The sequence below is a fragment of the Ambystoma mexicanum genome, chromosome 11 (assembly GCF_040938575.1).
Source record: "Ambystoma mexicanum isolate Mex_15411 chromosome 11, UKY_AmexF1_1, whole genome shotgun sequence".
Classification (NCBI taxonomy): Eukaryota; Metazoa; Chordata; class Amphibia; order Caudata; family Ambystomatidae; genus Ambystoma; species Ambystoma mexicanum.
In genome coordinates, this window is record NC_090934.1 from 697,164,006 (window position 1) to 697,180,903 (window position 16,898).

Here is a 16,898-nt window from a genome sequence, read left to right on the forward strand (position 1 = left end):
CACAATGTAAAAGATGATGCCTATGGAGTTTGTCAGGCTCCATAACAAAAAGGAAACTCAAAGCTCAGAAATCACATTAAAATATATGAGAGAGTGGGCAAAAAAGGGTCTCGCGCTCTCCAGGTTAAACAAAAAAATCAAGTTCTCAAAATCCAGCAAAGTTAAGGTAGAGGGAATTGGCACATTTCTGAGAATTCTCCCTAACACCTAGTTATTTAAGTCACCTGAAGGTGTAGGAAGTGTCTGTGTGCCATCCCAAATGGGTATCTACTGATTTATTGAAACTTGTGAGTGTGTATTTTTGAAGTATATTTAAGTGCTACATATTTGCTCCCTTCTAAAGAAGGCTTATTCAAACCGACTGTTAAATTAATAAATGTTTTAATCAAGAAACCTTGAGTGTAAGTGTTTATTTGGATACTTGTCACTGTGAAACTCTCATGTTGCAACCCTACAGCTCACTTTGACCCCTCTTGAGATGAGCCTGCCTGCTCAGTCACTCTACCAACTTGTGTAGTGCATGCTTATACCAGAGGTTGGGTTAACTATTGCCAAGAGGACAAGGCTGGTGCAGTCTCCCACAGGGTACTGCATACATTCTTGCCTAAAAAGAGGTGTGGGAGCCCTTCTACTGAGAACAAACACGGCCAACAACTTGTTCTCTGTGTACGATCCCACTCGGGAGCGTCTGCAACCACGTTTTTGCTCACTGTCCCTTTCACAGAAGAGATGAGCATTTGCATATCAGTCTGGTCCCACCACTTGGCAGGCCAGCACTGAAATGCTAGGCAAATCTCCTCTGAACAAGAGTACCAATAGCAGCCCCATACACGTGTTTCTACCTTGTTGGGGCTCATCAGTGAGATGAAACTGTGCCTTTAAAGCACTGTGAGCAAGGGGTCCACATCTTGATTACTCTGGATAATTTAGGGTTGCTTGTTGGGCAGAGTTTGTTTGCAGTACCGTCTGGGACCACTACACACAACTAAGACTACAGGTGTAGGCAAACTAACCTTTGGTGTAAGTCTGTACTACACAGTTTTGGTAGCGGAGCTGAGCAGCCAGGCTTAGCTCAAGAGGGGAATGTGAGCAGTAATGATGTTACACAGAGGTCTACAATTGCAGGTGTTCAAATACTCTTACACTCAAGATTTCTTTGATAAATACTTATTAATTTATCTTTCAGTTATAAAACATTCATAAGAAGGAGGCAATTATATAACACACAAATATACTTCAATACTATTTCAGAATACTTTTCAAGAGGAGTAAAAGGCAAAGATTATTAGAACATCAAAGGTTACAATTATTCTTAGACCGTGCAAATATTTGAGTTCACCAGAAGATTCAATTCAATAGGTTAGGCCGAAGTCAATGGTCTAAAGTCTTGGATAGGATAAAGCAGTTCTTCTAAGTAAACGGTCAAGTCTCTGCACAAGTTCTCAGAAGTAGTTTGTAAAAAGAAGAATCATATGTTGGGTCACAAGCTGACTAGGCCTGCAAGTTGCCAAAGTTTCAAGCGCTTTCACTGTGAGAGGTAAGTACTCTGTCTCGTTTCACAATACCTTTCAATGAAGAAAAAGATGCAGCTGGTGACTTCTGTTCCTGGCAGTTCCTGCAGATCTCGCTGTTCCTGGGCCTCAGTTGTGGGGACAAGAGGGAAGACGTTGGGCGACTCCTGCACTGCACTTGGGACCGGTCAAAAAGCTTGCAACTGGCAAACTTCAATTCCGGTGGCTGTAAGTAACGCACACAAGCTGGTGTCCCTCTCCCTGGTTACATGGTTTCCTGCAGCACTCTTAGGAAAATGCAACTAGCACAGAGATGGGTGTCCAGGTGGCTTACTGTTGAGTTGATTGGTCCCACCAACTCAAAGGGAGAAGTCGTCCTTGCAGGGCTTCTCTGTCGAGGTGAACTGGCGATTTGGACCTGCAGCAGGGCTTCACCAGGTCAACCAACGGTCCAGGAGTTTCAGCAGCCGTCCACTTCAACCTCATCTTTGGTTCTTTCGTTCCAGTGGTCTACTCTGCCTTCCAAGCCAAGAGACTTGCCTTTTATTCAGTTCTCTCCCTTCATTCCAGCCTAGCTGTCACTCACCCAGCAGGGTGGCTGTCCTTGCCGGACAGTCAGCCAGCCAATCAGCCAGCCAATCACCACAGAGTGCATTTGGGTCTCCTAGGAGACTAAGCACAGGGAGTACCGGGCACCTCCTTTACTTCCTGCTGAGCCCAGAAACTCCAGCACCAGAGGCGGTCTTCACTCCTGAAGCCCGCCAAAGGTAAATGAACCAAGAGACCAAACCTGGTTTGGTGCAGAAAGACAAACTCTAGAAGGACCTTTCCACAAAGAAATGGTGAAAAAAGACCAGGACCTGTTTTTACAGAGGGGGCTCAGACGCCATCTTGAAAAACATGGCTCCTGCGATTTAACATTACCGGAGCTACGAATAGTTTGCAGTGTGGAAAAATCATGGTAGTTCGTTGTAAAACCACTGCCACCAGCCATTCTGAGAGGAAAGGGTAGCATTTGACTGCTACATGAGTATCTAGACACAGGGGATACTAAGTAACCCCTCCAGCACTCTATTGTAAGATGGGGTGTGTTGGGTCTATGATTTTAAAAGACTAGTAAAGTCAATTTCACTTTACTTACTCTGGGAAACAGTAGTTTATCCCAGAGAAGGTAGTTAAACCTTGGGAAAGTCTGAAAGGCTTCCCTGTGCCACTGCTCTGAGGGTGCTGTGTGACAAATGAAAAGATGCCGCCTATGGAGTTGTTTAGACTCCATAACCAAAGAAAACACAGAGGTAAAACGCATATCAAAATACATGAGAGAGTGGGGAAAAAGGGCCACACTCTCTCCAGGTAAAAAAAATGAAGTCCTCAAAATCCAGCAAAGTTGCTGGGGGTCTCTAAGGTGAAGGGAATTAGCACATTTTTGAGAATTCTCCGTAACAAACACCAAGTAATACAACATTAGAAGAGGTGTGGGACTAGTAGTGATAAATCTTCCTGACCTCGGTTGTTGGGGAAGATTTTCATAGTAATTGTTAGGCAAGATTGGATGCAGTAACCCTGTGGGAGACTACATCAGCCTTGTCCTCTTGATAATGGGTAACCCACCTATTGGTATAGGTCTGTACTACACAAGTTGGTAAAGTGACTGAGCAGCCAGACCTATCAAAAGAGGGGTAAATGGGAGCTGTAAAGATGTAGAACTGAAATTCACAACTAAAAGTATCCAAATAACAAAACCACTGGAGGTTTTCGAGTAAAATAATTTAGTCAGTTTTAAATGAGCCTTCTTTAGAAAGGGCAATATGCGACAATAGAAAACACTTCATAACACTTCCTAAGATTTAAGTTCACCAAGTAGATACCCTTTTGGGATGCCTCACACACACACTTCCTACACCTTGGGGTGACTTCAATTGTTAGGACAATGTTTGACATTAATCTATCACTTTTGGAAGTAATGAGGTTCTGGAAAAGGTTAGGTAAGGAAAAGCTTAAGTTTCTCATAACATGTGAATACTTTTCAATCTCCCAATGAAGTCTAGATTAAATCTTTCCCAGCAATACAAGTTAAACTTATGTACCACCTATGAGGGACAGTTAGAACCAAAGTCAATAGGTTAGAAGAGTCTGCAGGGAGCCAGGACAGCCGGAGTCAATTTGAACAATGTCTACCGAGCTGAGGCATTTCTTTGCATAACACAAAAGTCTTGCACCAAGTTTTAGTTTGTAGTAAAAAGAATCATTGGGCCACAAGCTGTAAGGCTTGTGAAGGGCAGAGCTGGAATGAACTCTGCAAAAAGCTGTACCTTAGGTTGGAAGAAGAGGGTTGAGTTGGCTTCTATTCCTGTTGCAGTCCTGCAGATCCTGGGTTCCTGGGCCTCAGTCGTGGGGACAAGAGGGAGGAAGTCTGGGGATTCTACTGGCTCTTTCCAATTCAACAGCACTTAGTGGTTCCAGCTACCGGTCAAAAGCACCACGGCTCTTTGACACATGATGGGCTTCCCTCGCTTCCGGAGTCCAGCACTCTGTTGAGGTGACTTGGACTTGGGTCGTCGTCCTTCAGGAAGATCCTCTCGATCTTCCTGGAACTCTGGTCTGGCTTAAAGACGATGCTGTCCATTCTGGTTTTTATGACCCCTGGCACTCGGTTCCAGTAGCAGCAAAGAAGTACGGCCTGCAGGGAGAGATTTTCCAGCAAAGTTCATCTTGGGATCAGTTGGTCCCACCAACCCAAGGGAAGTAGTAGTCTGTTCCGGGATTCTCTAGTCTATACGAAATTGGAGCTTCAGCACTGCAGCAGGGATTCACTGGGCAGTTCCAACGGTCCAGGAGGGTACAGCAAGCTTCTCTTCCAGTTTCCTTCATTGGATGTTTCTTCCAGTGGTCGACTCTGCCTTCTGTTCAAGAGACCTTGCCTTTTAAGCAGGTCTGTCACATTCATGAACAATCTAGCTGTCATTCTCACAGCAGGGTGGCTGTCCTGTGGTAAAAACACACCATGGTAGGAAAATGAAACCACTTCTACCAGCCATTAAAAGTGGTGAGGGTAACATAGAAAAGTTACATGAGTAAGTAGACAGAGGGGCTACTAAGTAACCTCCAGCACTCCACATACATGGTGTGTGCTGGGTCTACAGAGAGAAAAGCTAAGTAAAGTCAATTTCACTTGACTACTCTTGGAAACAGTAGTTTATCCAAAATAAGGTATTTAATCCTTATGAGTAATCCAAAGGACTTCTCTGAAGGTGCTGTGTGTCACAATACACAGATGTATTGATACCTATGGAATTTTTTGGACTTCAAGACCAAAGAGAAACAGAGTCCAAATCAGATCAAATATACACGAGTGAGAAAAAGGTCTCACTCACTCCAGGATAAAAATGAAAAAGTCCTTAAGTCCAGCGAAAGAACTAGGGGTCTCGACGGTTGAAGGGAATTGGCACAGAAATTAGAATTCTCCCTCCATCCCATTCAGAACTCATCTCCTTGGTATGGTCTGTCAGAGCTACCAATAGCCTGAGGTCAGGTCAAATGCACTGAGGAACTTGGCTGAACCAAGTTTGTCCACCAGCTCTTCTGTCCTGGGTAAAGGATGGGCATTAGTTGTGGCGATTGCATGAAGAGCTCTATAGTCCACACAGAATCTCTACACTTTGGATCGTGCCTTTGGCACTAGTACAACTGGACTAACCCATAGACTTATAGATGGCTCTATTACCCCAAGATCAAGCATCTTCTTGACCTCTTCTTTTCTGTGGGATCTTACATGGTCTGACATCCTTTAACACTGGCTTTTCACAGGGAGACTATCACCAGTGAGAATATCATGCTGGCCCCAAGTGGTCAAGCCTGGCGTTAGTGAGAAGAGGGAGGCAAACTGATTTAACAGAGCCTTGCACTCCTCCTGTTGTTGCAGAATCAGATCTAAAGAGTTTTACTCCTTCAATTTTCTCATCTGAAGGTTGTCCCCTGAGGAGATCAGGGAGAAGTCCACTCTCCTCCTCCTCCTCTTGATCAAAGGCTAGAAGCAAAGCTCTGAGTTCTGGTCTAGAGACATAGGCCTTTAGGCGTTTGATGTGAAAGACCCTGGGGGCCTCCTTAGGGTTGCCGAAGTCCACCAAATAATTGACCTCTCCAAGTTTACCGACAACCTTGAAGGGTCCAATCCATTTGTCCTGTAAGGCCCTCTGCCTTTTAGGTACCATGACTAGAACTAGCTGGTCTTCAGTAAACGCAACCACGTTGGCCTTCTGGTCATGCCAATGCTTCACCAGAGCCTGACCTGCTTTCAAGTTATCTGAAGCTTCTGTCATGTGTGTCATTCTCCTTCGGTTCCTTGCATCTTCTACTACTCACAAGTCTAAGCCGCTTGTGGCCCTACATTGTTTCATCTTTTTCTTCAAAGACTTCTGAAACATTGTGCAAAGACTTTTCTACTTACCTGCAAAGAAGTTCTTCAGCTCATATAGACTCTCGCCTCTTGACCTGGACTTAGCCTGTTCTAACTGAATGACTCTTCTGGGGGACCTGAAAGTATTTGCCTGCCTAGGAAATATTTGTGATATCTTGTTTGCTCTAATAATCTTTCCCTTTTGACTTGCTCTAAACTACTTCTGAATGCCAACAGTAATACATTAATGCCAACAGCGCCCTAGCAATTGAAGTCACCTGTGGGTGTAGGTCTCTGCTGTATGTCATCCCAAGTGGGTATTTACTGATTCTGAATTCAAGTGTGTATAGTTTAGAAGTATATCTGTGTGGTGTTTTACAGTGCTCTCTTCTGAAGAAGGCTTACATTAACTGACTGGTAAATAAATTAATCCTTGTTTTATCAGGAAACCCTGTGTGTAAGTGTTTGCTTGAATACTGTCACTGTGAACCTCTGTATAACTCCCCTACAGCTCTCATGGAACCCTCTTGAGATCAGCCTGGCTACTCGTCCACACTGCCAACCTGTGTAGTACAGACTTGTATCAAAGGTTGGGTTACTACTGCCAGGAGGTCAGGGTTGTTGTAGTGCATACAATCTTGCCTAACAGGTGGTGTGCTGGACCCATAGAGTAAAGGTAAGTAAGACTGGGGTCATCTTACTATTCTTGGGAACAGTAGTTCGCACAAGAAAATGTAGTTAAACATTGAGGTGCAGTGTGTAGCTGTGCAAAAAGCAGTTGCCTTTGGAGTTGACCAGATGCCATAAAACAGTAAGAAACACAGAAAATCATAGTCTGGAGTTAAAGTCAAACTCACTCTGGAGTTAAAATTAAAAAGCCCCAAGTCCAGCAAAAGAGCTGGGGGTCTCTAAGGTTAAAGGGACTTGGCACAGAATTGAAAATTCTCCCTTACAAGAGGCTAGGGATTGACATTGTTGGTCCCCGAGACCCTCCTTCAGGCAACTGATTTATATTGGTTGTAGTGGACCATGCCACTAGGTACCTGAAGCGATTCCATTGAGAACTGTTACTGCTCAGGCAGTGGCTAAGGCCCTACTAGGTTTTTTTTTTTTTTACCAGAGTAGGATTTCCCAAGGAGGTTGTATCTGACAGGGGGGTCAAATGTTACGTCCCACTACATGACATGTGGAAAGCCTGTGGGGGTCACATACAGGTTCTCAACTGCCTACCACCCTCCAACAAATGAGTTGGTAGAAAGGTTTAATAGAATAATGAAGAGCATGATCGGAGCCTTGTAAAAACCCCTTAGAAGAAAGTGGGACCTTCTTCTTTATGCCTATAGATAGGTTCTTCAAGCTGGAGTGGATTTTAGCCCCTTTGAGTTACTTTATGGTTATCCTGTGAGATACCATTTGGCCCTGATCAAGGAGGGTTTGGATTGTGTTCCTTCCCTCAAACCAGTAAGGATTACTGACTGTGCTACGCCTCAGACAGAGGATGGCACAGATGATGACAGACTTCTGGTTAAGCATTGGCATGACCAGAAGGCAAAAAATTGGTGGAGTTTACTCCAGACCAACAAGTTCTCATCATGGTTCCAGTAAAACAGAGGCTCCTACAGGACAAACAAACAGGACCCTTCAAAGTTGTAGGAAAACCTGGAGAGGTCCATTATTTGGTAGACTTGGGCAACCCCAAGGGAGGCCCCTAGCGTCTTTCATACCAACCGTCTGATGGCCTTTGTTTCCAGACCTGAGATAGGAGCTTTATGCTTTGCCTCTGAGGAGGAGAGTGAGCCTCTCTCCAGACCTGCTAAGGGGGACAACCTTCTGATGGGTCAGTATAAGGGGTAAAACTCTCTACTAACCTGACAATGCAGCAACAGCAGGAGTGCAAAGATCTGTTAACTCACTTTGCCCCTCTGGTCTTACTTACACCGGCTTGACACCTTGGGGCCAACATACAATTGACACTGGTGATTGTGTACCTGTTAAAAGCAGGGGCTACAAGAGGTCAGATAATGGGAGGAATCGCGTAAAAGAGGTCAATAAGATGCTTGACCTTGGAGTGATTGAACATTCCACAAGTGCCTAGGCTAGCCCAGTTGTGTTGGTTCCATAGGCAGGAACCAACAAACTTACATTCTGTATGGACTATAATGATATATGATATGATGGTTTACTTATATAGCGCCTATACACAATGTGTTTCAAAGCGCTTCACGACAAAGGAAGGGAGCAAGGGAAAAATACAAAACATTCTTCCAGGTCGTGAACAACAAGAATGTGAAAAAACTATCATACTCGGCCTAGCGACATTTGAGATAGTGCTAAGACACAAATAGGAAAGTGCTAAGACGCAAATAGGAAGGGAATGGGAAACAGACGGGCAACTACCGTACTAGGCCTGACGACATTTCTGGTGGAGCCGGAGAATTATACAAGGTGATGGAGAGGGGAGGGGAAGAGGAACAAAACAAGCACCTATTGTAGTAGGCCTGACAACATTTCAGATAGTGCTGGAGGGGCAGGGGTGGGATAACAAGTAAGGCTAAGGGGAGGAGAAGAACACATTTACTATCGTAATAGGTCCGGGACCAATCGGATAGAGTAAGTGCCTAGAAAAAGTAAGAGGGGCTAAAGTAACACTCAAATATACTTCACAAAATACACTCTTAATATTTCTAAATCAGTAAGTACCCTTTTGGGATGGCCCACGGACACAACCTACACACTCGGGTGACTTCAATAGCTAGGGTCCTGGGGACATTAATATATCACTGTTGCATTTATAATCATTTAGGAGTGAGTCAAAGGGAAAGGTTAGAACATACAAGAGACGACAAATACTTTCAGATCCCCATAGTCATTCAGTGGAACAGGCTAAGCCAAAATCAATGGGAAAAAGTCTATATGAGCTGAAGCAATTCTTTGCAGGTAAGTAAGAAGTATTTGCACAATGTTTTAGAAGTCTTTGAAGAAAAAGAAAAATCAATGTAGGGCCACAAGCTGCTAGGCTTGTGAATAGTAGAAGATGCAAGCAACTCTACAGCAAGAGGTAAGTTTTCTCAGACTTTTACAGTACCTTTTTGTATTGAAGAAAAAGAAAAGTGCAGCACTGCAGATCTCACTATTCCTGGGGACAAGAGGGAGGACTGCTGGGGACCCATGCACTGCAATGGGACGGTCACTGCTCGCAACCGGCAATCTTCAAACAAGTGGCTGTTCAGTGTTTCAGCTCCTCGTCTCTACCACAAATAGCAACACTGCGGTTCCTGGCTGTTGAGGTGGGCTTTCCTTGCATCTCGGGTACAGCACTCTGTTATGAGGGCTCAGGCTCGGTCAGTCCCGCTTCCTGGGAGTCCGGAGGATCTTCCCAGAGCTCTTGGCCAGCTTAAAAGCAACGCACACAATCTGGTGTTCCTCTCCCTGGTGTTTCGGTTTCCAGCAGCAACTCTGTGGAAAGTCTACCAGCTCCGAGAGAATGTCCAGGTGGCTTACTTTGGAGTTGATTGGTCCCACCAACTCAAGGGGAGAAGTCGTCCTTGCAGGGGCTTCTCTGTCAATATGAATTTGGAGTTTCAGCACAGCAGCTGGCGTCCTTCAAGTTCTTCTTTGGTTCTTTCGTCCAGTGGTCGACTCTGCATTCCAAGGCAAAAGCCTCTCCTTTTATTCAGTTCCCTCCCATTCATTCCAGCTTAGCTTTCAGTCACCCTGCAGGGTGGCTGTCCTTGCCGGACAGTCAGCCGGCCAATCACTACAAAGTACATTTGGGTCTCCTAGGAGACTAAGCACAGGGAGTTTCGGGCACCTCCCTCACTTCCTGCCCCAGTCAGACACCCTGAAGCCAGATCCGGGCTTCACTCGTGAATCCCGCCAAAGGGAAATCGAACCAAGAGACCAAACCGGGTTTGGTGCGCAGAGTAAATGTCAAGAAGGACCTTTCCACAAAGAAATGGCCATTTTGACAAAAAATTGCACCCTTGGGTGTTTTACTGCAGCTGCGAACGCAGCTCACGGTAAATGCACACCACAGTAGTTAAAGTAAACCACTGCCACCAGCCATTCATTGGGGAAAGGGTAACATAAATTGTTACATGAGAAGCTAGACAAAGGGGATACTAAGTAACCCCTCCAGCACCCAATTGCAAGATAGTGTGTGCTGGGTCTAGAAATGTATAAATGTAAGTAAAGTCAATTAAACTCTACTGCTCTGGGAAAACAGTTCATCCCAGAGAAGGTATTTAAACGTTTGGGAAATCTGGAAGACTTCCGTGTCACTGCACTGAAGGTGCTGTGTGACACAATGTAAAAGATGATGCCTATCGAGTTTGTCAGACTACACAACCAAAAGAAAATGTTAAAAAATCACATTAAAATACATGAGAGAGTGGGAAAAATTCTCACTCTCTCCAGGTTAAAAAAAATCAAGTCCTCAAAATCCAGCGAAGTTGCTGGGGGGGAGGTCTTTAAGGTGGAGGGAGCACAATTCTGAGAATTCTCCCTAACGCCTACAATGCTTTGACTTCGCTATTGAGCACAGGTCAGGTACCCAACAAAAGAATGCTGATGGTCTCTTATGGGGTTTTAAGATAACTCCATAGGCATATTTTCATGTGTGTTACATAGCACCCTCAGTGCAGTAACACAGGGATGTCTTTTTAGACTTCCCAAAGGTTTAAATACCTTCTCTGGGATAAACTACTGTTTCCCAGAGAATGTAAGGTTAAATTTACTTTACTAGTCTTTTTAAATTTCTAGACCCAGCACACACTATCTTCCTATAGAGTGCTGGAGGGGTTACCTAATATCCCCTGTGTCTAGAAACCCACGTAGCAGTCAAATGCTACCCTTTCCTAATGAAATGGCTGGGGGCAGTGGTTTTACATCAAACTACCATTGTTTTTCCCAACCGTGAACACCGGTAGCTATAAATCGCGGGAGCCATGTTTTTCAAGATGGCGCCTTAAACGGGTCCCGGTCTTTTTTTTTCGCCATTTCTTTTTGGAAAGGTCCTTCTAGAGTTTCTCTGTGCACCAAACTAGGTTTGGTCCCTTTGTTTCCATGCCTTTGGCAGGCTTCCACAGTGAAGACCGTCTCTGGCGTCTGAGTGTCTGGGGTGTGCAGGAAGTGAGGGAGGTCCCCGAAACTCCCTGTGCTTAGTCTCCTAGGTGGCCCAAATGCATTCTGGCATTCTGTAGTGATTGGCCGGCTGACCGTCCGGCAAGGACAGCCACCCTGCTGGGTGAGTGGCAGCTAGGATGGAATGAAAACAGTTACTCGAACTGAATTGACTCCATTTTGTCCACATTTTCCTACTATTCCGTGCTGTGCAGGAGTCCCCCGACATCCTCCTTTTCCCCACAACTGAGGCTGAGGAACAGTGAGATCTGCAAGAACTGCCAGGGTCCAACGTCTTCAGCTGTATCTTTTTGCTTCATACTAAGGTACTGTGCCAACCAGATTGAGAGGACTTGACTCTTACGGCAAAAGTTCATAGAACTTTCCCAACTTGCAGGCCTAATCAGCTTGTGACCCAACATATGATTCTTTTTCGTACAAACTACTTCTCAGAACTTTGGAAAAGACTTTACCGTTTACTACAAGAACTGCTCTTTCCTATCCAAAACACTAGTCCATTGACTTTTGCCTAGGCCTATTGAACTGAATCGAGTTCTCTAGTAAACTGAAACTATTTGCATTGCCTAAGCAAGTATTTGATCTACTTGTGCCTTTTCCCTCCTATTCAAAGTGACTGAAATGCTATTTTCCTCCTATTTCAGGGAAGCCTAATTTACTCAGAAACTTATTGGTTTGGTGTTGAAGTTTATTTGTGTATAATATTAAGTTGCCTCCTTCTAGTGAATGTTTTGTAAATGATTGTGTAATAAATGAATACATGTTTTACCAAGAAACCTTGAGTGTGTCTACTTAAACCACTGTGATTGTAAGACCTCTGTGTAACATCCTTGTACTGCTCACATTCCCTCTTGAGATGAGCCTGGCTGTTCAGGGCGCTCCCACAAAACTGTGTAGTACAGACTTATACCAAAGGTTGGTTTTGTTTACACCTGTAGTCCTAATTGTATGTGGTGGTCCGAGAGGGTACTGCATGCAATTCTGCCTAACACTTCTTATGGGCATTGTTGTTGGGGACCTTTAGTGTACTCCTTTGAGATAATTTTCTTTATCCTAGAGTAACTACAGTTCTTAAGATTAGAGAGATACTTAGTATCTCTCCTAAAACTTCATAAACTGGGAGATTGGCACACAACACATTAAGTGGAGTACCAAAGGGGTACCTAGTATCCCCCTTCTCTCTGCTACTGTGACTTTTTAGTCACCTTGACAACCACCTAGTTATGGCTGGTGGCAGTGAACGTGCCCTACCAATGTGTGATTTTTCCTGCTTCAGGTTATGTCCATAGTCTCGGGTGCACAATAGGGGCACCCAAGTAGCCACTTGGGACCTCCCCTTCTTTTTTCACCATTACTAGTGTGGTTGTTCTTTGTTAGCCCTTCTACCATTCTGGGAGTGGGAGGCCGGTGTGTGTGTGTTTTGCCTTTGTCAGGAACCCTTGGTTGTCCCCGCCTAGGCTCCAGTATCTGGGCAGGCATTTTTCTACCCCTCTTTCCTTTGTCTGCCAGAGTGCCTGAATAGAACCAGCTCTCATTGGGGGTCTTGCTGTCCTGATTGGACAGCCAAACGTCCCTTTCTGTTAATTGCTGAGAGAGATTGCAGAGGAGTGTGTGCTGGAACTTTGGAAAAGGTGAGGCTCCTGGAGTGAACAGCAAGTCGACCCCTGAGAGCTCAAGTAACCGAAGACAACCAGATACGCCTGCAGAGCCCTTGCAACACTGTAATGTGACCACAGCTGTCCTGACCTGGATATCTGCGCGACAGAGGAGTTCCGAAGAGGATGACTCCTTCCCTTTGGTTGGTGGGAGAAACCAGTCCCATCGCCGTAGGTCCTGTGAGTTTCCAGAGCTGCGGAACCCCAATACCAGGAGATCTGCTGCCCATTTCGAGTGCTTCGATGTGGAAAGGCTGTATATGTCCAAATCTTTGCTGAGGCCTCAAGAACACTCCAGAGATCCGATCCAAATCGGCCAGACCCCCTCATCGGAGTGTGGGACTGCAGGAAGCAAAGACAATTGACTGAGCAAAAGGTATCCTTTGTTGGTGCTGCAAGAAAGGCACCAAAACCGCAGTGTGTCCAGAGAAGTTGCTGAAAGTCGTGCCAGAAAACCTCCTTTGAGAATGCTGCTGAGATTCCGTCCATTGTCTAGCCTTCAGTCATCAGACCAAGGAATCCGGAGGTTAGGTCCAGAGCTCCAATATCACAGAGCATCCGCCACAGACATTTTCTTCTAACCATATGTACTGTGGGGGAAGGGGTATTGCTTACCTGATTCCAGAAAGTCGCTCCAGAGCATTGGGTGCGCATTGAGGGGTCAAGGACAACCCCCCCCCCCTTGCCTCTGACTCAACCTGCTGCGTGTGTCCCTTTTTAGAGTCCTTTTAACAGGGTCTGCAACATTGGTTAAGCCTCCTTGTATCTTCCTTCCTAGAGACTAGAAAGTATCCACAGGAGCTTTGATTTCTACTGCCTTGCAAGTCTTTAAGCCGCTACGAACTACCTTTTAGCTAGGGTTGCGTTTTTGACTTTGAAAGACTTGCTGTGCTGCAAAACTGCCTCTAGAACCTGAAGCACTGCTAGGATCACACTAACCACTTGTTTTCCTTCCAAAAATCACCATCTTGTATGTGTATGCAGACGAAATACAATGACTATTACTTTGTGGGTGTATAGTATTACCAATTCAACTGTCAGACCCCTCTAACTATTGTATACGTTCAGCAACCACCAACTAAGAAGTGACCCTTTTGAAAGTTTTGAAAAGTATACCTGTGTGTGTTGGTTTATTGTGCAAAGTATTTAACAGTGACTTCTGTGTATATATAATCTATATTTTAATATAAATGTATGTGTTTGTTTGATGTGCATTATTGACTGGGTTCAGTGTACTTAACTAGAGCTCACATCTTCCTCTTAAGATGAGCCTGACTACTCTGCCACTCTACCAAGATCCTTGAGTAGTACAGACTGATACTAAGAGTTGGATCTACAAACCACTGGGATTGCTTACTAAAAAATGTGACTTTAGGAAAACCTCCCTATATGAACTGGGCCTGCTTTCTATTTGAATAAGAGTCAAGTGGAAATATTTGTTCAATGTATACATACCCCATCTAACAAAGTGGTAGGAATCAAACTATAATACATTGTTAAAATGTGTACATTCTGGTGAATTTGGGTTTTACATTTGATGATTTAGTTAGTAAGATTGGAAGAATTAAAACAGCTCCATATGGGAAAGATTGGAGTCAAACCATTGAGAGCATGCATAATTATAGCTCCCTACATCACCTGTTTTATTAAAATATATACAGGTTGGTAGCCTGCCAGCAAACCTCCGCCTCTTTCCTAGTAAGAAAGGACGAGAGGCATTTATGAAATTTTATTTAAACCTTTTCTTAACACGAGAAGTGCTGGTTAGGAGAAATAGTTTACCTAGGGAGATGATTTTGCATAGATAGTGCAATTAAAACAATAGTACAGAGACATTGAAGCATATTGTTGTCATGTGTCCAGCTCTGTGATTCCCTATGGTCTTATTTTCTGAGTGGGCATTCTTATCAAGCATAATATTTGCTATTAAATGTTATGAATTCTATCAAATTTAATTTGAATAGCTTTTTGTAATTGGTTGATTCATTGGAAATGTTAGATATTTATGAAACATTTTATAAATAAGAATTTATTGTGATGTATGTGTGATACAAATATTGTAAGGATGTTCTAACCAAATGAATAATACAAAATAAGTATTAAGTTAACAGATATAGATTTTATTTTTCTGCATAGAATTAGCTAACATGTGAAAATGTATTTTCCTAATGAAGGTCAGAAAATGGATTGCCAACTGGAACCTCAGCACAGACAAGAAGCACACACTCTTAAGACTACTTTATGAGGCACTCGATTGCAAAAAAAGGTATGCAGCCAGATGTTTTAATAATCTCCTGATTATGGGGTTAGCATTCAGTGAGCAACATACAAAACATTACTTGGTTGTATGGTTGGTTCGTTCTGTATATATTTCACACCACATGCTTAAATACTCATCTAGCACTTCTTCGATCTTTTCCCCATAGCCACTGTGTGTGGTATACAATGTTTATTTGCATCACCTCGGCCTTTCATTTATTTATTTTCTTAATATTTGTGATGTGCTGCCCATCAAAAATTAGATTGTCACATGTGAATGGGCTTATGGGTTTCAGATGATAGATCAAGTAAGCACATAAAGGTAGTTCAGCAATACAATCTGGAGTGGCTGAAAAGAAAATTCAGATTATTCTGAGTAAACCATACACTCAACGTTTTCTGCTCAGAATTATAGTCAATGTTAAAGGATATTTGTACCGGGCCCTATCACCACCGGAGTGATCCCCTGGCGGCTCTGAAAAGGGAGAAAGCGAGGGGGGGTTAGTTAGTGGGTATAAGTTGGAAAAGTGCAAGAGAGCAGTGATGTGGTCCGTTGGCTGGGCTTGGGGTGTTTTACAGTCTGTAGTCGTCGTGTGCTGTTGTGCAAATCTGTGTGGTTGTTTTGTTGTTGTAATGTAGTGAAGTTTGTGCGGATTGCTGTATTTAGGCTTGTGGTTGCGTTTTAGAGTTTGAGAGGTGTATGCGAAGGGCTGAAGTTGTTAGTGCATTATTCAGTTGGCATTGCTGTCCTTGCAATTGTGTCGAGGTGGGATGCCCGCCATCATTCGCTATTCCATCCAGGTGTGGAATTTGTCATCCCTCAGTTTCATTCAAGTGTAGCACATGCTAACATTCACAACTCAAACTTGATGCGATAAGGGCTAATTTAATTTATTATTAATGTGTTATAGCTTAGTATAAGCTTTTCACATGACATAAGAAATTACATTTACAAAGCAGTTAATCATTAAAAACAGATAATAACATATTAAATTAATAAAGGAAATAGGATATAAGGAAGGAGTAAGGAGAAAAGAAAACGGAAAGTAAGAATAATAAGAAAAACAAAAGATAAAATTAGTAGATAGGATCTTAACTAAAAAAAAAAAAACAAATCAAAATTCAAAATTGAAAGTGTATATGTCGAGAAAATATGTGAATAAGTCCTTAAGACCACCGATTGATGAATGTTAGTTCTTTTACATAATCAAAACTTCAGGTCCAGAAAACGATTGCTAATGGTAGATTAGTAAACTATTTTTTTTTCCCTAAATATAACATTCCCATAGAAGACATTCCTAAATTGGCAGTTTGCTATATGTTTATGCCCAATGATTTCTCAACATTCGTCCAAACATTATACATTGCAATGTATAGTTTCATTCCTTTTCCCTTTGCATTAACGGCATTAAGGGCTAAAGTTAAGGATGACATCTAAGTGTGGCACATGCTAACATTCATATTTCTATTTAGATGTGACGCAGGTTTAAGTTAAGGATGACATCTAAGTGTGGCACATGCTAACATTGTTACAGCTGTCTAAAAGTGATGCAGGCTAATCTTGATCATTCTCTATAGGTGTGGCTAGTATGTAAGTGTGTGTTGGAATGCAACCTTTACAGTTCACCCAAGAGTGGATTTGGATTGGTGGTCACAAATCTCTCCAAGTATGCATGATGTAAGTCTATGGCAGTCTACATTATGGAAGGTAAGGTAGAGTGGCGAGGGCTTTCTGGTGTAGAGTAATGGCTCTACACCCCATCCATGCCACACTTAGTTTTGTTGGTGTCTGTTGGCTTCCTTTGCGGACACCCTGAGCCACGTCTTGGAGCTGCCAGTGCAGGAGCTGCCCTTTTCCTTGGGGCCCTTAGCCGCAGGGCAGCCTGGCAGAGGCCTGGAAGCCGGGGAACACAGGGAGCGAGGGGGTCTGGGGCCGCA

At 43.6% G+C, this 16,898-nt stretch overlaps 1 protein-coding gene across 2 annotated transcripts in view; it reads left to right on the plus strand.

Moving 5' to 3' along the window:
• Nucleotides 1-16,898, plus strand: part of EIF3M (eukaryotic translation initiation factor 3 subunit M) — a 219,293-nt gene that overhangs the window by 94,404 nt on the left and 107,991 nt on the right. For both annotated transcript variants that reach the window (XM_069623566.1, XM_069623567.1), the window contains exon 5: nt 14,876-14,967. In XM_069623566.1, the coding sequence (XP_069479667.1) occupies nt 14,876-14,967 (92 nt within the window). The remainder of the gene's footprint in view (nt 1-14,875; nt 14,968-16,898) is intronic.